This window comes from Alligator mississippiensis, chromosome 9 (assembly GCF_030867095.1).
Source record: "Alligator mississippiensis isolate rAllMis1 chromosome 9, rAllMis1, whole genome shotgun sequence".
Lineage (NCBI taxonomy): Eukaryota > Metazoa > Chordata > Crocodylia > Alligatoridae > Alligator > Alligator mississippiensis.
The window spans coordinates 12,935,404-12,958,228 of NC_081832.1; the positions used below are offsets into that span (position 1 = coordinate 12,935,404).

The window sequence follows — 22,825 nt, forward strand, 5'->3', positions numbered from 1 at the left end:
TCTTAAATAGGAAGTTGTGAACTCTATGTTACCTTTAAAGATATATCTGCATCTTATTTAATGATAAGCATCACCTCTTTAAAGATGTTTGTGCCATATACTGTTTTTAAGTCATCTTACCTAAAGAGGAACTTCTTGAATTATTAGGAAATTCAAATTCACACACAATACACAAACCAACTCAGTTTCACTAAAACAGAAATCACTAAATCAAACTTAATGTAAGTTTCCCAGGTTTGTACTTGCAGAATTCAGGTAGCTCCTCATGTCTTTCCCCCCAACCTCTTCCCTACCCTCCCCCCCGCCACCTTAAGTGAACAGCTAAACTAAAAATGCCACGTTATGACATTCTTGTTGCTCCCAAGACTTCTCCTCTTAAGTAATCTTTGCAGTTTTGAAAGATGAAATGTCAGTAGACATTATAGGCAGATTCGTGTTAGTCAGACGATGCACTCCTCTTCTTGTCCACTCAGCTTTTCGGTCCACATTAAAAGGGAAAGGAGCCTGGCTGGATTAGGGTTACTCCTGCTTTCCCACAGGATTGCTCATACATTTAATGTTAGGATTAGAATGGAATTATATTATTCTACAAAAAGGCTTTGCCAGATGGAATCTGAAGTGGCTGCACTCGCAATTATTTACACAGTGAACTGTGATAAGGGGGGAGGGGCAGGGGAGATTAAAAAAAATAATAATAATTAAAAAAAAATAGATTTTTCTTCCAGAAGGAAAAAAAACCCCAACTTAACCCTTGAACCATGAGATGTCTCCCTGCATTTCATACAAGCCTGAGTAAAGCTGCACAGAAAACATGTTTTAAGTAGTTACTCACAATTCCAGTTAAGATGTCCAATTCAAAATTATTTTATTTCTACAAACATTCTTTGCATTTGCTGAACAGACCACTCTCTTAATTGGGCAACGGGAAAAACATTCTCTTTATGTATGGGAAACCAGGTATTTGCTACTGTGTACCTCAAAATTATGCCAATGAAAAATAATAAAATTACTGATTTTATTTATAAATAGCTTGGATGAAGAGTAAGTATTCTAGTTCTAAGACAGATATTATGCTTCTGAATACTCTGCCCCATCTATAACCAAAAAGAAGCTCAAAAAACTTCTGTAGGAAGGTACAAGCCTCCCATTGAACTCCCATAATGAGCAATGAAATCTAGACAATAAGAATATGGTATGCTTTCACTTAACTCCATATTCCACATGTAGAATATTATTATTTCTGCAACCTACAAATTATAATGGACTATTAGTACCTGTATAAGATACAAGCAAAACCAAAAACACACTTAGGACAAACAGCATGTAATGTATGCACCCATGGGTAACAGTATTATAGGTCAGGGCTGTCCAATAGGCCTGTGCAAAGCAGCTAGTATTCACTTCGGATTCGGCGATTCGAATCACTGTCCTGAATCGAGTCAGCCGAATCAGATTCAGAGATTTGGCTGCCGCCCCCCACTGCTGTAGATAATGAAGAGTCCTTAGTTTAAAACACCTGAAACAGCTCTGTTGCAACTTCTCTGCTCCTAAGGCAGCTCTCACCCAGGTAACTATGATGAATGTATTCCTCTAGGGAACTGTCACTGCTGTATGCTGCAAATGGTTTTACACTTTCCATTTTTAGTAAGTTAAAATATTGGGAAGGTAGCTACCACCTGGAAAATGCTACATGAAAACTGACAACTCCTGCTAACAATCACTACCTGTTCCAATTGTGATTATGTAAGTGGATGGTGCACCCCATATTCACAAGCCTGGGGTATACCTGCAACAAAGAAAATTACTTTCTACAGAAAAGCAGAGATCCAGAACGGTTATAGTACTGGTAACTATTTATACCGCTTGACAGACATGATTGTAAAACAAAGCCCCTGTTATTTGGAATGGAATGGAACCATTCTTGTTACAAAGGATCTGCACCGGATACTAATTAAAGCAATAAGTTATAGCCATACTATTTAGCTACATTTTTTCCAACTTTAGATTATTCACTTGATTCATGTTTACATGGTTCTAGAATTGCAAATGAGTTTCAAACCACATTCACTTTATGGCTCCTTAACAGTGCCAGAGCAAAGCTGGTTTTAAAAATGATTCTAACTACCAAAACAATTGAAAGGAGCTTTCACATCTGCAGAAGTTAGGCCCCGTGTTTCTTTTCCCTGAAAAAGACTTGGATTTAAAAAAAAAAAAACAACCAACCCAAACACACAAAGAAAAAACTCAATCCAAACCAAAACCACATACCAGTTTGGTGCTAGACAGGCATGCTACAGAGTCTAAAATATTCAAAAATATCCTAAAATATAAAAGGCGTCACTGTAACACTACAGGATATTAGAAATACAATAGTACTAGTTTAGCTAGGTCTTTTTCAGTCTTCCCATGTTAATAAACTCAAGATTTGTGGGTGAAAATAAACTGTTTATCTGACCTGAGTAATTTATCCAAAAAAATCATGGCTCTTAACATTTCACGTGCGATGCAAATTTACCTAAGTAGCACCAGTTAATTTTACAAAGTCAAGCAGCTACAGTAACTTGCATCTCTAAAAGAGAAAGAATTCTCTGTGGAAATAGACGACTCCTATTACTTCCCCCTCTGCTCTTCTCGTACAGTCCAAACCACACCGAAACGCCTACACCGCCCCACCCTGCAACTTGACTAGACTCTGGCTCACAAAACTCCACTTCCTGTCAGCCAGAACCAGTCAGCTACCAAATTATAAAGCATGTTTGAGAGAGATTACCTCCAACCCCCATCAGTAGCGTTACTTAAAAAAAAAAAAAATTCTGAATATAAAGCGTGCTAGCCCATTCCTCCAGAAAAATCTTATTTAAGATTTTTAAGAATTCAAAAAAACATGTGTATTGCTTGTTATGACTATGGCAGTTGCAATATACACTGAATTACTAAATGATCCTTTATTATATTATACTCACAATAAATATAATGCATGCATGTATAACACAAATACAGTGTGCATGTGTACGTAGACACACATGTGCACCTGCCTGCAGAAATAAGCCATAAGACATGTTGGTATGAAGGCTCTTGCATCAGGAGCAATGTCTCTGTGGAAGACCATCTCCTGGGTTTGCAAGCAAGCATAGTATTCTATTTTTCTAGAAGTGGTGATGAGAACACAGCATGTCTGCTGGCACACAAAGTCTATAATCTACGGCTAAGAATCTGTATATACCAAATTCCAAAACAGATAATACACAGAGTAAGGAAGATTTTAAGAATCTGTGGAAGTATTAGTTGCAAGGAGCTGAGAGACTTTAATTCGAGCATATACATCCACAGTTATCATGGTGATGGGTCCAACAGAGATATCCTAGGAACACTGTTTTTTTAATGACTCCTGCTGAAGAAATCAGCAGCCTATTTAGGGCTCTTTGAAACTAAAAAACCCACTACCACAGCACAATATTTTCGTGGCCCAGAACTTAATCGTTACAGCAAAAGGACCGTTTACTAGTACTAAACCAGAATCCACAGGTGTAAGAAAGACTCTTTTCCTTTCAATTGTGTAGTGCCTTACGGAGTGGGTCCAAAGTTCCACAATTACTTCCAGTTCCCAAGCCCTACCCCTTTTAACAAATACAGATTTACTATATTATCATTAATCCCTTCTGATGTATACACCCATTCCAGAAGAAGCCTTATTTGTACCCTACGTGTTCCTTGACACAGTCTTATATTAAATATTTTTTTATTTTAGAGTAACTCTGGTAATACATCTTTGTGCATTAAATCCACACAACTTAACTACTGAAAATAAGTTTAAAATCTTTAGAGTTTCCCCATCAGAATACTTCTGGATTCTCAGCATTCCTTACAGCCAGCAGATTAGGTCAGTTCAGGTCAGAGCAGAGGGAGAATGCCAAGGCTAAAGGAGTCTCCATGAACAATGTTCTGCTACGTTTATGAGCAGAAAACCAGGCCAGGTAGTTCATGGATCTCAACAGTGGCAGAGCATGGCAAAATTTCTATCATGGGAATAAGCACTCTTTCCCCACTCTGTACAGCTAGGAGTGCTAGCCTCATCTCCCCTTCCCACCAGGAAACCAAGGCAGCAACAGAACACATTCTCACTCTTATACAGCATACATACCACAAATTATTTCTACAACTTAAATTTTTCAAAACTTGAAAGTAAGAACACAGTTCATGCTGGCAAAAGCCACAGTAACAATTCTAGAGCACAGCAAATGGAAGGCAACCACTGTTAAGGAAGTTTCTGACCATCATTTTATTTTGTTCTGACAAGTTCTTTTCTGATGCCACTCAGTGACAAAAAGAAGTTAATTAGTTGAAATGAAACTGAGGAAATATTTGAATCGCAAGGCCAGAGCTGGTGGGGCACAGCAAACTTTCATTTTTTTCCCCCTTTTACTACATTAATTATGAAACAGCACAAATAAGGGCAACATTGTTCTCTGCTTACGTTATGCTCCAGGAAGGAATCGATACTGACCAGTTGATTAGTACACGATTTTCACTAATAGCTCAGTGTGGATTAACATCTTGCATTTGATGAACGTAGACAGACAGCAGCTTTATTGGGGGAAAATTTATTTAGTCAGAAGTTGTTTCCTTTGTCACCAAGCAAAGGGGGAGGGGGGGGGGCAGGAAAAGAGTCATGGATATGCTGGAGGGTAGGGCCAGGATTCAGAAAGACCAAGATAAATTGGAGGATTGTAGGTGTGTGTGAAATGGGCCGTATTCAATTTGGATTCAGCCCGAATCAGGGACAGTGATTCAATGATTCAGATCACTGTCCCCAGTTCAATTAAGCCAAATCCAAATCTGAAGATCCAATGCTGATTTGGAGAATCAGCGATTCGGCCATAGACACAGCTTAAATGTTTTTTCTACATACCTCAAGGTACCAGGCGCAGTTCACGAACGCTGCGATGCTGGGGTGGATGGAGCATCCCACAGGAACACCGACCCCCCCCCCGCTTGGCGGCAAACCCAGAAGCAGACCAGAAGCACTTCCGATCCACTTCCAAGGGTGCAGGGGGCCCCCTCCGTGCCCCCCCCCCCCCAGCTTAGCAATCGGCTGCAGGAGGACCCTCGGTGCATCCCCCCCAGACCCAGAAGGCACCACTCGCCGACCTGGGGCCCCCCCACCACATGCTCCCCAGTGGACCCAGAAGTGCTTCTGGTCAACTGCTGAGCATGCTGGGCAGCCCTCCACACTCTTATGGGACACTCCATCCACCCCACCATCACAGCATTCATGAGCCACCTGGTACCTTGAGGTATGTAGAAAAATACATTTAAAAGCCATGTCTATATCAGAATCATTGAATCTTTCTGAATTGATTTGGAGGGTTCTGATTCGATTCGGAGAGATTAAAGGGTCTCCCGATTCGATTCGTATTTGGAGATTCAGCTACCAAATTGGGCTGAAGCTCCACCAAATCAAATCAGGGACCGAGGCTTCGCACAGCCCTAGAGGATTGGCCCAAAAGGAATCTCATGAGGTTCAACAAGGACAAGTGCAAAGTCTTGCACACAGGATGGAACAATCCCATGCACTGGTACAGGCTGGGGGCTGACTGGCCTGGGCAGCAGCTCTGCTGAAAAGGACCTGGGGGTTACAGTGGACATTAAACTTAATATAAGCCAGCAGGGTGCCCTTGTTGCTAAGAAGGCTAACGGCATCCTACCACTGCACCTACTATTGCTCCTTGTTCTGTCATCTGCCACCACTGAGAACAGTCTAGCTCCATCCTCTTTCGAACCCCTCTTCAGATAGTTGAAGACTGGTATTAAGTCTCCTCTTCACACCTGCATTGGTAGGTGTGTTACCAGTAGGTCAGGGGAAGTGATGATTCCCCTCTATTCAGCACTGGTGAGGCCATATTCAGTTTTGGGCCCTCCACTACAAAAAGAATGTGGACAAGTTGGAGAGAGTCCAGTAGAGGGCAACAAAAATAGTGAGGGGGCTGGGGGACATGACTTCTGAGGAAAGACTGGGGCAACGGGGCTTATTTAGTCGAGAGAAGAAGAGGCTCAATACCAGTCTTCAACTATCTGAAGAGGGGTTTGAAAGAGGATGGAGCTAGACTGTTCTCAGTGGTGGCAGATGACAGAACAAGGAGCAAGTCTCAGTTTGCAGAAAGGCAAGTTTAGTTTAGATATCAGCAAGAATTTTCTCACTAGGAGGGTAGTAAAACACTGGAACAGGTTAGAGAGGTAGTAGAAGCTCCATCCATGGGGGGGTTTTAAAACCTGGCTAGACAGAGCTTTGGCTGGGATGATCTAGTTGGGGCTGGTCCTGCTTTGCTTTGGGCAGGAGGTTGGATTAGATGACCTCCTGAGGTCCATTCCAACCCTAACTTTCTATGATTCCAAGTTAAAATTACTTGTTTATAATACTAGCTTATGTAAATGACACCAAGGTTAGCTTATAACAAAAGCCTTTCTAGATGAGTGTAGTAGTCATTGAACTACTTTTGTACTTCTCAGCTATAGTGTTTCAATTTTAATTGCAATTTCTGAATGGAGAAAAAAAGTGCCAGCTTAGGGGTTTTCATTTTTCTTTTATTTTTTGAGGTGCCCCTCCCCATCCTACCCCCAATTCTTACTTCAACCAACAGCCCTTTCCCTCCTACCCAAAACTGGCTTCTCCTTCACAATGTATTGATTTTGTGTCAAAGACTATAGAGCTGTTTTTTCCACCGCTCAGCGTAGTCATTTACACCTGCGTGGAGTACGAAGCCAGTATAAAAGTGCTACCAAATCAGAATGTCACCTACTTCACACAGCTGTAATGACTGTACACAGCACAAGGCAGTGGAAAAAGACAGACCCCATATGATACACTGTAATGGAGAACTTCTGTGCCCAAGATGCATTTTTTTTTTTAGCAGGAGAAATAAAAGCAAGTAGAATCTTCTATTCAGAGATACTTTTTTTAAAATAGATTTATCCTGTTACTTCCTACTCTGAAAGGAAGGTTGTGAGAACATTCTTTTTTTTCCCCTCCAAAATGTAGAGACCTCTTGTTTCTCTTCCATATACATCTGATAAACAGAGAAGTCTTTTGTATAACAGCTTATAGCATTAAATAGTTTGTGTACTGAGCACGTCCCTGAAAATTTAAAGTTCTGTAAACTTGAAGGGCAAGAAAAAGTATTTGGGGGGGGGGGAGGGGGAAATCAAGACCAGAAGAATTGCTACATTTTTAGTGCGCTGCCAGATCATCAGTTCAAATACATCACTAATTAGACAGTAAAAATCAAGTCTGTCGGTACATTTTCTCTTTACCAGGCAGCTGGCAGTTCCCCTTCACCCACAGCTGTCCCAGTGCAGCTCCACTGATTTTATTGGGCAACATGGGCAAAACCCAGGCATAGTTTGCCTCCTGATATAGGCGAATTACTACTATGATTATTTAACAAAACAAAAATAGAAAATACAACAGCAAAGAACCTATGCTTGATCAATGATGCCTAGGATTAAAGTGCTGTCTCTTCCCGTCTCCTCTTAAGAATAAGGTTCTCCATTTTCACCAATCATTTCACCTTTCAAGGACTTGTTTGGTCCGAGTCTGCGTTCACAGTGCATCACCAGAACCAACAGCTGAGTCAGCGATGGTTTCAGATGATGGGAGTAGCAGGTCACAAGCACAGAAGGAACAGAAAGATACTGCTATGGAAGGGAGGAGACAGTCACCCCACACAGCCTGCTTCTTATTATTCTTTCCACAGCAATGGTTCAGTAAAATAAAAATTGCCTTCCTTCCTGAATTGAAAGAAGAGCCATTCAGCAGCTGCAGAGAGACAAAATGCTGCCTAATTGCTCCTGAAAGAAGGGATTATGGCCTCAGTCCCCAAGCATGGCAACCATATTTCTGGAGTAGGCCTTCATAATGTAAATGCCAGTATATTATTAATAGCACTTCTCCAGATAAATTCAAGAGGCATGAGCACCAAATTAAGTAAAGTTTCATTAAATACAGCACTAACCTAATTTCTCTTCTCTAGTTCCCACAAAATAATTGCCCAGCTAGCTAAGAAAATGAAATTTGTCAAATTAATTTTTCCATTCCACAGATTAAGGCATATAAATATCCAGTCACTGAAGAGTTAAGGCACTGATTTCAGAAAAACCTTATTCTTTAAAGTTTCAGATACTATTTGGATAACCATGCCAACAAGGACAGCCTAAAAGGTAGCTGGAGAAGAACAAGTAAGTGACAGGTTTCAATGGAAACGTACAAACATGAGGCAGCAGAAAATCCATAGCATGGCTGATGCAACAACTGTTTGACACTGGTGAGAAGCAATACTTGCGATAAAAATCCACTCAGAATTTTAGCTATTAAAACTGCTACATATACAAAATGTGACTAAGGACTTGTTATTTCCACAAGCCGATGCCCTTTGCCAACTCATTACTCCACAAGTCATGAGTGTAAGGGCAACAACTACTCATGGAAATAATGTGGTCAACACTTGATAGATTGTCACACATCAGATTGTTGGAGGTGGAAAAATATGGACAACTTCCCCAAAGTTAGCAACAAAAAGGCAACCTCATTTAAAAACCTCTTTTGGAAAAATCTTACAGTAGTAAGCTGTCCAAGAAAGCTTCACTCCCTCTAGATGTCCTCCTCAACCGATCCACTAAGATTCTCGTGACAGTACAAAGAATCTTTTCTTTCAAGTTGGTAGCTGATCGGCTTTCAAACTACTGGTGCGTTTTCTATCACAGAATCACATGGATCCCGCCCGCCCCAAAATGAAAATGTGTACCTTTATATACAAAAAAAAAAAGTGAGGGACAAATGGCTGAATTTTAGCTGTGTTTTATGTGAATGAGGGAAAGAATCTCTTGATTGACAATATTTAGTAAAGAATAAATGACGTGCCATACTGTCCACCAAACCAACAAACATATTTCAATGCTGGAACGTATGGCCTCTTCCAGTTAAGCTAGCCAGGCCATGTCCATGGGCACTGGAAAGAGAAGTGAAATGTTTCAGTGAGTGGTAAGCTTGTTCCCAATACAAAAACACTAAGGAAACTTGATTTTAAAGTGTCATAAGCAATCCTAGTGTTAAAAGTCTTAAGCATCCAAGCATAGTTTCATAGTAGCTAGGGTAAGGAGGAACCTGAACAGATCATCTAGCCTGACCCCCTGCCACAGGCAGGAATGAATGCTGGGTTCACAAGACCCCAGACAGGTGATCATCCAACCACCTCTTGAATTTGCCCAAGGTAGGGGCGAGGACCACTTCCCTGGGAAGTTGGTTCCAGATTTTGGCCACCCTAACTGTAAAATATTGCCTTCTGATCTCTAACCTAAACCTATTCTCCATCAGTTTATTACCATTGTTCCTCGTCACCCCAGGTGGTGCTGGGGAGAAAAGGGCTCTGCCTATTTGCTGTTGAATCCCCCTGAATACGCTTACTGATCAGACTTGTTAAACTGGTTTGAAGATATCTGATGAACATAAGAGTATGTCCCAAGACTTACATTCTAGTAACTAATCCCTTTATAAGAGGGAAACTTGCCTAAACTAGAGTAACTGCTCTATAGTAGTCTCTTCTAAAAAACTTGTTTTCTGTTTTGCAGAGATAACTTCGCCCTTTGCCAAGAATGGGGGATGCTAGGCTGGAACACTCAGCTTCATGAGTCACTCCAAAATTGGCAATATCTCTGATCATCCTCTAAAAGGAAGGCCCATAGTGTTAGGCCAGGTACCATGAAGGCCCTGCTCCATTCTGGCACAAAATTTAACCCTTGATGTTAAAAAAAAAAAATCTCAGTTAATGTAGAATGCTGTGGTTGAAAGAGGTAATGGCTTTAACTAGCTGAAGTCTGTCATGGTGTGTGAAAAATTGTTACACTTGCCTTGAAATCTGAACTGGATAGGCACACTGGACCACCTGCATTTTTCAAATTATTTAGTTTCACTAAAACAAATATTTAAAGAGCCTACCCTTGTAGAAAGCCTATTTTTTTTTCAGTCTTCTTACTGCAAGGCTTCTCAGTAAACCATCACATCCTCTACACTTACAGGAAGACTGCAGAGGGGGTACTATTTTGCCTTCTTTCCCAGCAGTGGAAGATTTGGGTACTCCCCCCCACCCTTTTTTCAAAACCACAACCATAATCAACAGTCCATGCAACTTCAAGTGAAGCATAAAACTCATCCTCTACTCACTTCTGCACAACAAACCATTCAAGGAGACAAAAAAATAAGAGTTCAAGTAGCTTTTTAAAATAAAAAAATAATCTACTCCTTAATTTGTTCTCATCTTGGTAAATGATTTTTTTTTTTTTTAAAGGGAACTGCTACCATTGAGGGTAATTACTCAGAGTGCTTTCCTGTAAGTGATGAATGACAGTACAGTGTACTTCAAAAGAATTATTACAGCCCATGCAGTTCATAGCTAAGGATTTTATTTGGAAATAAAAAGTCTTCTATTTACATAAATAAAAAACAGTGAAAATTAGTTAGCAAACTAGTAGGAGAGATGCCAGAAGGCCCTCAAACAATCCTAAATATTTGCTTTTTTATGCCTTAGTTTATTATAAGCTTTCCCTTGGAATCAGTTTTCCAAATTTTTTTTTTTTTTTTTTTTAAATTAACAGGGTTAGGAAAGTGTTTGTGATTAGACTAAGAAACATTCTAATCGCTGCTTGATAATCATGAATGTTTGTGCCTTTTTTAAAAATTTCTTTTGAAAGTAACTTGATTTTTATGAAAAAAATCTCAGCGTTAATGAGTCTCCTACTCAGCTCATGTTCTCAAACACTTGGTACAGAAAGACTGTTCCTCTCATTGTGAGACAACAGACTTCTGTTCTGAGAAGAAAACTGAGTTTTAAAGAAAGAAACCACAGTCACAGAAGAAAATCCTTGAATGATGCTATAATGCTAGGGGGAGTGGGGAGTGTTTTGCAGCTCAGTTTTACTTCAGTAACAAACAGCAATGTTTAGGCCTAATGCCATAGGTTCCTGGCATGTCACTTACATACATATTACTAGGAGGAAAACAATACTGTGTGCATGTTCTTTGGCTCTCATAAATAGCAAGTATTTAGTTTCTTGGCAAATTTAAGATACGATCCTATTCCCACTGAAACCAAGACAAACTTCTCATAGGTCTTTAGTAAAGTCTTGATCCTGCCCTCACTGAGCAGCTGCTTCTTTCCCTCCCACGCTAACATTAGTGCTTGACAAAACCTTATGACCATAAATATTTAGTTTCCAAGTATAACAACTTCTATACAGCGGGAAACTGAGGAAGCACAGGAACACAGCTAGTGCCAGAACACAGTTCTCCGAATTCTCAGCCCTGCACCCTTTTCAGGAGAAGCCAGCTGTCACACCACTGGTGGCTTTTGTTTCTTACATGTATTTGTACAAAACTTGTATTTTACTTCTAATAGCAAAAACATTCAATTCAGGTTTGATTCATACTTAAATCCATCCTATCAAAAGGAATCAAGTCACCTGGATAGCAGCCTTGTATATTCATCAAATTGCAACTGCTATTTAAAATAGTATACCATCAGGTATGACCTACCAATGCATAGACCAGAACTGACATATTCCTGCTCCAGAAAGCAGCTGCATAAGAGTCCCCAAATGAAACAGCTTTTATGGATCAAGATTATCTTGTCCTAAATCAAACTCATTCCCTATCCAGATGAGCTTTAAGAGACATAAAATTCTCCAAAGTCATAAAAACATTTCAGTTTAGTGTTTAGTCACCTACAAGCCAAACAGATAGGTAGCCTAAAAGCTGTGGACCTTAATCAGCCTATTTAAAAGCATGTTGTCAATTATAAAAAATGTTGATTTACCAATGTTACAATTTAGGATTTCTATTAGACAGGATTAAGAAGACAGCATCTCTTTCTGCATTTGATAACACTTGGCCTGTAGCCAATTCTCTGGGCATCATGCATAAGTAGTCAGTTCTCTTAATCTTGCAAGTCTCTTTCAACAAAGAGGGAGAGAAGGAAGCATAAATGAAATATGGAAGTCTGATTGTGCAGCTATCAAAACTGGTGAAGGTGATAAAGGGAAGTTATGGTTCCTGCAATTGCTTAAGATACACTTAGACACACGCTAGCTGGATATCAAGCTAACAGCACCCCTATAGCAAAGAGGGGCTTTCTCCTTTTTTTTGAGATTTAGTTCACTGATCTGTATCCTGGGATGGAAGACTAAGGCCCCAACCATCTCTGACATTTGTAACAGAGGAGCGCAATTTAGGCTTACTGGTTTGATAGAATGGAACAACTCTCCCACAATCCCAGTTCCAATCTACCCCTATCCAATGACAACAAAAAAAATTATTTTGGCTGATGGGCAGCCAGTGTATGCAAAGCAAGGTTTTGTCTTGGTAGAGAGAATACTAAACCACTGAGAACTCAATTCACCTACTCAGTATGGCCTTCCTAAGTTTAAGTTAAGGTTAAAGTTCATCAGCTGGGCAGCACAGGAAAAACTAGGAATACTTCCAATTCTACTCTACCTACTCCGAGGAGAGAGAGACTGACACTGGTTGTCAATCTGGAACTAAAGTTCACTTGGAAACAAATGCTGACCCTCACTAAGCTAAGGGTAATTACTCTAAATCCAGAATGAATCAACGCAGCAGGAGCTGAAGTGTCAAGGCATGCAGAGACCTGCATATTTAAGTGGCAAGAACTGACAGAATCAGGCATAAAGAGGCATTTGTAGTAAGCTGTGCTCAAGCCATGATCCCCTGTTGCAAAGCAGCAAGAGGCTGCCGAAGCCCAACTGTTTTAATATTAGCTATGACAGAGTAATCCAAGTGCTTATATACCATAGTAGTACAAAGTTCAAGCTCTTTCAGCTTCTTAAAAACCCTATCACTAGTAGGAACTTCCTGTTCATTACCTTAAATATGCAATGACACAACCACATTATTATATGTATATCGGATCAAGCATTTTACAGGTTTTAATGGTGAAGTTACAATAGCCAACCTCAAAGCAATAGAGCCCTCCTTGTGTGGGTTTAGTTCAGAGAATGCAGTCCATTAAGTTTGTCCCTTTTTGACCAATTTCAGATAAATGTGGCAGGACATCTGGCAACACAGCCCATGTGTATCCTCTTGTTACAAGCAACAAACAACACTAAGCCCCAAATATGCAGGATGGCAGAGATTTGGGCAAGCTACAAACATTGTCTCGTCACAATGTGTGGCAGTTCAGTTTGGAGAGTATTAGTCAGTTTGGGTTTTGGGGGAAAAAAGACAAGTTGTCAAACTCAGTCAAACATAGAAGTTAAAATTCACCTAAAATTCATAAAGTAAGAGCAGAATAGAGTTAGAGCAGGGGTGGGCAAAATGTTGCCCAGGGGCTGGATATGGCCTGCCTGCCAGGCCATTCTATCCAGCCTGCGGGGCCCCTAAAAAAATTTAGAAAATTAATATTAATCTGCCCTGGGCTGCCTGTCATGCGGCCCTCAATGGCTTGCCGAAACTCAGTAAGCAGCTTTCTGCCCAAAAGAATTGCCCGCCCCTGAGTCAGAGGGATCTTAAGGTTAACAAGACCCAAACCCAACTGTGATTATATGTCAGTTTCTAGAAAAGGGACATGGCCAGACTAATTTTACTGGTTAAGCTATCCTACTTCGTTAAATACAAGATGCATCAAGTCTTCTCACCGAGTTATTTACTATTTTTTTCTTTAAACTTAGTTACAATGTGATCTATATGGTGCATAAGAACTTTCCTCCCAGTGCCTCACACAAATTTAAGACCCAAGCCATTTTGAAAAGAAACATTTGGCTTTAAAAAAAAAGGGCATCTGACCTTCAAAGGAACACGATATGTTAGCTTCCAGTGGGTCAGGATGTACCAGTGTCACTGTTCCCTGACTACATATACAGGTATGAGGTTCCAGGAGTTTAGCACCACTTAATTGTTGCAGTGTCCAACTAACAGCACAGCACTTAATCAAAGACTGTAACCTGTACAAATGCCAAGACAGGGTAGATGGAACCAACACAATGAGCAATAATACTGGACAGTGGCTCATAGATTTGGAAGTTGATATCTGACACCATGTGAAAGAGAGCTGAAAATTCAGGTTTGAAGTTACTGTTATTAGTTACTGTTATTCACTAATCCACTAATATTGGTACAGGACCAGGCAGATGAAACAGTTAACAGTTCAGCTGACACGCACTCCCCAGCAGCCATTCTCTCACCTTTTAGAACAGTATATTGTTTGTTAGATCTTTCCACAACCAGAGAGTAGCAATGTAATTCTGTTTCCAGTACAAGCATTTCCAGACCCATATTTGAAAGGCCACACTAGTATCAATTTCTTTTTAGCTAGCAGTCGCTAGAAAACCATGACTGAGAAACAGAATCACATAGGTATAAGTGCTGTACTTACATGAACTATTTTTCAATTAGAAGTTCTCATTTTTAAATGATTAAATCTGTAGTGCTTTCTATTATGAACTTCTCCTCATTTTGTATAAATCCATGTTCCAGCTTTCCCTAAAGAAATTTCTATCAAAAACAACACTAATCCAAGAGAGCAGTATATCACTTTGTCAAGTATAATACAAGACTTGCTTTGTTTTAGTGTTAAATGACAGTTAGAGGATGATTAGCCACATTCCTTTTTTTCTACACTGTAATTATAACTTTCTTATATAATAAATCTGCCTACATCCAAGTATTCTTTTAGACACACCTGCTAAATTTAGCAAGTAAAGCCTTTCACAATATACGTATAATCACATGCATTTTGAAGAGCTACTCCTCTTACAGCACTCCTATTGAAAGTTTTGTCTTTCCTATTCTTGGACAACTTTGATGATTCACTATCCATTTGTCGCTAGGGCCAAGACTCCCCTTTCTACCTCCTCTTCCCTCCCTAACAGCAAGCCTAAAACTTTGTTTTTCTTGGCTTCAGGCAACTGCTCTTTGTCGCAACATCTTCACACAGCGAATTCCTTCCATTCCTATTGATATTTTTAAAGATATTTACGTACTGAACGTGTCACGCACCCACCCCTAAGCCACTTATTTTCCAAATTGCATAGTTTTGAAACAGGATCATATTGCAAAGCTCATGTTTAAATATGATGCCTAACCTTGCCCCTAGTTTCAATTTGCTAGGGAAATGGAACATTTTAAAAGAGGACTCTAGTATGAATGCATTGTGCAAGACGCACTCAAAAATAAATAAGTAAAAATAGAAATAAATACATCTGGTTTAAAATTCACTTTATTCTGCACTGTTTTCTATACTGCCATAGGCAGTATAGAGAACCAGATGGGGGTTCTTATTGGCATTCTTCTCAACATTTCATGCCCCCGTTTTTATGGAAAATAAACTTGGTTTTAGGGGGTTTATTTGGAAGTCAGGCTTGTCAAGTGCTTCACTAACATTTATCTCATTTTTGACCAGCTATAATGGCAAATACGCAGTTCAGTGCCCTTCCTTACAGGCTGCAAGACAGACAAAATATCTAGGGGGACACATGATGCACTTCATTTTGGAAAGAATGAGTCTCCCTTTTGTGGCTGGTCTTTATGCTATACTTCTTTCCTCAAAGTCTCCTCCACTGCAGTTTTGTATTCCTAGCAAGATATAATTCCCTAACTTCCCCTTCTCAAACCGCCCCCCTCCCAAAAAAAAGCCCCACATACCTCCCTATCCTACACACACACACACACACACACATTACTGCTGCCCAAGTCACACCACAGTCAAACAGTCTCAAAGGCCACAAATCTTCTTGTAGTCACTTCCCAGCTACCAGTAACATTCACAGTCCCTACCCTATGGTTAATGCAGTCCAGTATCATATATCTGGCTAAGAAAATAAGCGATTCATTTAGTTAGATTGCTGTGGTGCTTTATTCAGGACATGAAGTAATAAGATCTACATCCTACTCTTGGCCATTGAGTATTACCTCTCCAGCATTTGTGTCACAATTTCCTAGATTCTAAGGCTAAAGATCTGCTAGGTCAAGTGAAAACCATGAGTGGAAATGCAAAGCTGTCCCTCCTGATCAGCACAACTACACATCTAATCACATACTGCTATAGTGCATCAGTCCTGGCATGAAGAATACTACATGCAAAAAAGATGCATTTCTAACATTGAAGTCAAGAAAGTCAGGTCCCCATCTGAAAGGAGAGCGGGGGGAGTATAAGGTGCTAGTCAACTGAAATTGGAAAACATGTCCAGGTACTGATAGCCACCATCTAGAAGTAAGTAGGAATCCTACATTAGACTTAACAAAAACCCCCTCAAAGATTCCTTGATAAAGGCAAATATATTCCTTAATCAAAAGGGCTTGAAACAAATCTCCTTGCATTCTTCCGGTTGAATCCCCAACTCAGAAGCCTTACCTCAGCTCTTTGCAGCCTAGTTCTCACCCAAACTGGAATCTATGCTACATTTTGAGCAATCCATCAAGACATGTTGTCCCAAGGAGATGGGATGAAAACAAATCTGGATATTGCCCACAGACTGCAGCCCATCATTCTCCACCAACTGTCCAAAAAACATCCTCTTACATACATTAGAAGTGGAGGTGACAAGACACTCCTACAGGCGAGCACTCAGCAATTGCCAAATACAGGTTTCCCTTGCTTTATGCTGCAAGTGTTCCCAGAAAACAGTGCATAACTCTAATTTGCATAAAGAGAACCCACTTTACAATGTAACAAATAGGGATACCTTCCAAGTCCTCCACTATACTGACCCCCAGATCCATTTCTACCATTTTTACAAGACCATTTTAGTACTCACCAACAGCAAACAGTATACACAAGCACAGGGATGACAGCTACAGAAATACGTGTTGCAGACAACGAGTGAGAAGCACATACCCACACAGACTATATTTTGGTGCACATCACTCCCACAATGCACCGCACAAAGCAGCTGACTGCGGGCCTCCACCACACTGAGATTAAGAGTGAGTTCACAGTGCATATAACAAACTTTTGGTACAAGAAGAGTCATCACTTAAGAGTGAATTCACACATACAGAACCTGCATAAAGTGAGGGAAACCTGTACTGTACTCTAAGATCTTCCAGAAGGGAATGAAAGTGACCTCCCCAAAACTCACCTTCAAGTGCATTAAGGTTTGCAATCACATCATCTCTACTTCACGGCAACGGTATTGAGAGCAATGACTGAGCCAGAGCATGGACATCTAGCCTTCACCCAGCCAGGAAGACCAAAGGCCAAACAACTACAGGATCTCTGTAGCATCCCTCAACTAGAAGAGACAGATGCTGAAGAACTCAATGCACTGCTGGATCTTTGGTGAGAAGTGACAGCAGTCACCTGTATCCTTCCCACAGATACTCAGACATCAGTGGTATTATGAGCATTCCCATCCCAGACAACATGTCCCTAATCTGACCTGAAGGAATCACTTGGCAAAGCCTGACTAATTCAATTCCACAAGAAACAAGCCTTCAGCTCCTCAAGACTGGCAGCAAAGGTGCCAATTAGCATTTTAAAAGAACACCTGTACTGGAAAATAATTTAGCCTCTGTGAAATGAATTGGTAACTGGCAATCAGGGATGAACTACCAACACACACTGAGTTTGTGCTACCAGCTAGAAGACAGCAATAAAAATGCAAGGAACCCCCCCTCCCCCCCAAAAACCCCAAAACAAAACAAAAAAAATCTATGGACAAGATTTATTTTTTTATTTTTACAGGATTGCTCATACTGCCCAACCCAAGTAACTGCCCCAAAATGCAGCAGAGGTCTTCCAACAGGCAAAGATCTTATGCAATTTACGTGCTGCAAGAACTTCAGTTTGATGATGCAAGTCAAGACTGCAACATTAGGCATGACTGAATTTCTGTGCCTCTGCTGGCAAGATTTACAACCTTCACATTACAACAGCTTTTTTTACAGTAATACATTACTCAAAATCATTTCCTGAGCACTGGGCCTGCAACATACCAAGAACCGATTAGCAAAATCGTAACATCAGACGCATGTGACTTTCAACCGATAGCAAGTCTGCAACTAATGAACACTCAGACCGGGAGCGCACCTTCTGAAAAGGAAATCCAGAAACATGCAGTCATTATTAAGTTTCTACATTTGTGAAGCAAACTGCTTTCCTCAAGCAGCTCAAGATGGTCGTTTACAGATTTCCCCGCTCGTTGCGTACGGCAGCTCCGAAGCAGAAATCCGACCGTGCCGCTTGCGTGCAACTCGGCTTTCCAAAACTCCCAGGGCCAAAGCACACACCAAGTGCAGACGCTGCCTCAGCCTCAGTACGTGCACCCAAAAGCTTGCACAAAGAATTTCTCCAACTATTTGAGTTGGTCTAATAAAAGAGATCAGATTTACCCAAAGAACCTTGTCAGTCCATGCCCTTAGACCAGCGTTTCCCAACTTTTCCCAGCCCAAGGTGCACTTACATGAATAAAATTTTTTTTTCTGCGGCACACCTGTTAAGGCATCCCCCATCCACGCACCTACTGTAGAGCTCGCTGCCACCGCGGCACGCCCGTTCGTTTCTGACCGCACGCTTTTGTGCCGTGGCACCCTGGACACTGCCTTGGACCAACACGGCTACCGCCTACACCCCAGAGCAGAACTCATCCCGTGTGAACGGGCAGCAGAGCCCGGCTCCACGCCTCGATCTCCCTGCATCTCGCGGGGCTGTCGATACCCATTAGAAAAGGACTCAGAAGACATCACTTCAGAAGGGAGAACACGGAGGCTGAGGAGGAGCTCGGCCAGCAACCCCCCCGCCCACCAGCACCAAGCAGCAAACCCCACCGCTCACGGGCAAGAAGGGATGCCCAGCCCGCCGCGGGGTCAGCCCGGGGAAGCCGCCACAGGCTAGCATGGCCACAGCCGCGAATGCACCCAGCTGCCTCGGGCAGGCACCAGGCCTCGGCCTCCCCCTGCGGCCACCGGGGCGGGGAGGGGCCCGCCGGGGATGGGATGCCCGAGAGCTGAGCCCGGCGGCGCACCTGGTAGATGGCGAGCCAGCTGGCGGCCTGGTCCAGGCGGCGGAACTCCTTCTCCACCTCCATGCTAGGCGCGCTCCGCGCCCGGCCCCCGCCGGCCACCGCGCGCTGCTCCCGGGGCTGTGGCTCCAGCTGCTCGCGGCTCTGCATGTCACCCCCTCCCCCCGCCGGAACTACGCCACCAGACCGGCCCACGCACTTCCGGCCCGGCCCCCGAGCGGCGCGGGGAAGCCCCGCCCCGTCGCCGAAGCCCCGCCCCGCGTTCCGTTAGCTCTCGGGGCGGGGGGAGGGAGGAGCTGTGCGCTGAGGGCTGGTCCCGCGACTCCAGCAGCTGGAGCTTCGCACGAGACCCCGGGGCTCCAGCCCCTACAAGCAGAGGGGCTGCTGAGAAGCGGTTGTGCTGGGTAGTTTCAGGCTGGAGGGATAGGGAAAGCTGCCTGGACCCTCTCAGCCCTGCTTGGCATTGCCCCTTCTCTGAGGCAGCAGTGCAGGCCTGCTGCCCTCATGCTGGAGGCCCTTGGGGCAGAGGTTCTTCATCTTCTCGAGCAGTGCTTCTCCATCATGTTTTGCGGATGCGAGGCAGCCTGGGGAAGAGGCGAGGTGCCCCCGGGAAACGGCAGTGCTTCCTTTTCGCTTGATTTGCGACGATGGGGAAGATCACAGGGTGGCTCTTGTGTTGCCGAGTGCCGCGACCTGTGCAGAGCTGTGGTGAGGGAGCAGCTGCACGAGGTGTCCCAGAGATTTCTTTGCCTGAAACACCGAGTGGGCACCCTGTTAACCTGGTCTTCGTGGGAATGGGTCTTTTCCAGTTTTTTGATTTCCCCCAAAATCTACAGGCTTGTGCCCATTGATGCTTCCAACGCTCCCAGGTATTTTTGGATTGATGACATGCAGTTTTCAAAAGCTATCCTATTACATCTAAAAAGAAGGAGGAATTGAATGTGGGTACTAAATGATCTGTATAACTTGTCACACTTGGCAGCTCTGGCCCGAAGCAGCCAGATCAGGGTCATATGTCCCTCTTCGTGGACTGTCTTTTTCTAGGGCAAGAGAGACAGATAAGGTGGCTGAGTGCTGCCCCTCTAACTGCAGAGGAGTACCCTTATCTTAGGCCTAGGTAACTAGTATTCAAAATGGCTGAGTCCCTGAATCCCAGCCTCCAGGAATTGCCCCATCTTCAAATCAATTCTAGACTTAAAACCTCACTGTGGCATCTCCGTGGGACATTTTGATGAGGAACTCCTAGGACATCGTCAGCATCACTTTCATAATGCGTAAATCTTTCTCTAGTGAGACAGTCTCCCCAGGGTCACTGCCCTTATTCCATATGGCCCTTTCCAAGGTCAGTCCATTCAGGCACTGGCAGTTTAGTCAATTATAATAGTTTATAGCTCTCTAGCACTTTTCATCCTGAAGGATCCCATATGCTCCACAAATGATATACATCTGGCTCTACTGAGATGCAATGAACCCTGGGCAGTAGCTTTTAACAGTACACAGCATTGCTAACACAGCAATTTAAAACAGAAAAGGAAAAAATGTTGCACCATTTAAAATCTTGGGAGTAAATTTTAAGTACGTAGGATCTAATCAGCCCTTCTCTTATGAAATGTGTTATGGGATCTAAAAACACAGGAGGTCAGGGTATTTGTTTCATATTTGAAAGTCATCACCTCTAGTAGCAGAATGCCACCTAGCAAGGGGTCAGTAGTCAATTTTGGTAATTCCTAGATCTAAGCCGAGCTTTTAATACCCTTAGGACCTGCAAAACCTAATTTTAAAAGGGCTAGTTTTTAGTTGGAATGAACAAAGGCAATTTGAATACAGAAGAAAAGAAAAACAAGGACCTTTTAAATTTGTTTAAACTCACTGGATTGATAAGTGTCTACCATTTTAGACATACATATTTGCAACTGTGCTTACAATAGTCCAGATTTCAAGATGACCTAGTTTTAAACAGCCAGTGTAATAAATCCCCATGAAAACGCCTGTAAATAAAATACATGGTGTTCCTGCACTTAGACATTGTGAATGCAAGTCTATAATTACATTTAACTAACAAGTAACAGTTCCACCAGACAGGATCTCCATTTACAATTGGAAAGGTTGTCACTCACATTCAACGCACTTCATACTATCACATTGCACATAATTGTTCCATTATTCCATATTAACATCTCTATTTTATTTAACAGAGGGATAGTCTTATGTTAAACAAGGCTGATACTTTACTGGCAGCTTCTGATATGCCCTTTGGGTGTTGAGCCTGAGGCAATTCGTGTCCTTATTTTCCTGCTTACTGTTAGTGGTATGGTAAGTTAGGCATTCAGAGTGTTTACTGTGAAGAGATAACACAGTTCAAACTAAATGCCCTTCCCCCCCTCTAATTCTACTTCTCCCCCCGACCCGCTTCAGCAATATCAGTTTGTAAAAAGAGGCTTTTATGGTAAATGTGGGAACTGCATATTACCATAAAACTCATATCATGATGGGAAAGACCACCAGACCCTGGGAGTAGAGAGAGTCCAGAATTTCTCAGCACCTTTTTAGGATCAGGAATAGAATTCAATACAAATAGGCATTCATGCCTCAGTGTTTACATAATAATGTGTAGGTATACGCCCCTATGATTTTGGTGTTAATTAACAGGTAGCTTTTCTCCTCTCTGAAAAAAGAAACCTGCGAAGAATTTCCAGCCCCAGCATTCCTGACTACTGGTTTTTAGCTCTGGTTTTAAAGAAACAGAACTTACATACTTATAGTCTTTCTGCTCTTTTTCTATGTAGATAAGCCTGTTTAACAAATTATAGATGTGGACATGCCATATGTGCAGATGTGGACATGTTCTGGAATTGAGGAGGGTTTCAGCTTCATTTATCTGTATTATCAAGTCCCAGAATCCTTTTCAATAATATTAAGATGCTTCTCAAGAAGATTATCTTCCTTCACTAAGAATTCACAGATAGTATCTGTACACACACACAAGATCTAGGTGAGTCTCAACCAGGAAGGATTTTAGGATGCAACCATGCCCATTGGCTATATCTGTACTGCCTTGATGGTCTCTTCATCCAGGTTTATTATTACTATGTACCTGGCTTAAGCACGGGGCAGTTCCAAGCTATATTCTGACAAGCAACACCCCTGAGCCTTGTATTCTTTAAGCAGGCAAAGAGTTACCTTGTAGATAGTGTTGTTCTCTATGAATCTGGTGACTGACAACAGGGGGTTACCCTACAAGTCTGAGGATCCAGCATGGGGTTTTTATTGTAGAACTCCCTATACTGCAGAGGCCTGGAAGTAAAATGTCTAAAGTCACTTCATATCTTACCAGCTTGACATTCAGAGCTAACCACCAGCTGTATTCCCCAGACAGAACCCATGATGGGGTAGAATCAGCTGACCAAATGTCATATGACTGCTTCCTAGGGGAATGTGCGGAAAGGAGTAAGAAAAGATTTTTTGTAGAAGCTGGTGTAAATATACTCCAGAGTGGGAGGTATGGTCTCTCTTCTCAGTTTATGGAAGAGTGAGTCTTTGCCTTTTTGTTGCTGTTTTGAAGTACTTCTATTCTCTGTTTACTAATCATTTGTTTTGAGGAAAGGAGATGGAGCTGAACTTGAGAGAGTAGGCTTTGACTAGGTTGGCTGGTGAATCTGTCCTCTGGTTAACAATGCTCATTAATATTTCTATGACTTGGTGGTGGTGGAACAAATAAGGAACAGGTTTTCTACAAAGCCAGAGAAATAGTCTGTGAGTAGAGAGGAGCATGTTCCTCTCCTCCTGCTGTGTGCTCCACTCTCCA

At 42.1% G+C, this 22,825-nt stretch overlaps 1 protein-coding gene across 2 annotated transcripts in view; it reads right to left on the reverse strand.

Annotated features, from left to right (window-relative positions):
- The window catches only part of PTPN1 (protein tyrosine phosphatase non-receptor type 1), a 60,217-nt gene extending 41,030 nt beyond the window's left edge, over positions 1 to 19,187 (reverse strand). Inside the window, exon 1 of one of the 2 annotated variants that reach the window (XM_006267413.4) lies at positions 19,024 to 19,186. In XM_006267413.4, coding sequence (XP_006267475.2) covers positions 19,024 to 19,170 — 147 coding nt within the window. In that variant the 5' untranslated portion in view covers positions 19,171 to 19,186. Of the gene's footprint in view, positions 1 to 19,023 lie in introns of both variants that reach the window. The other variant, XM_019484528.2, reaches the window with a different exon arrangement.
- Between the last annotated feature and the right edge of the window lie 3,638 nt (positions 19,188 to 22,825).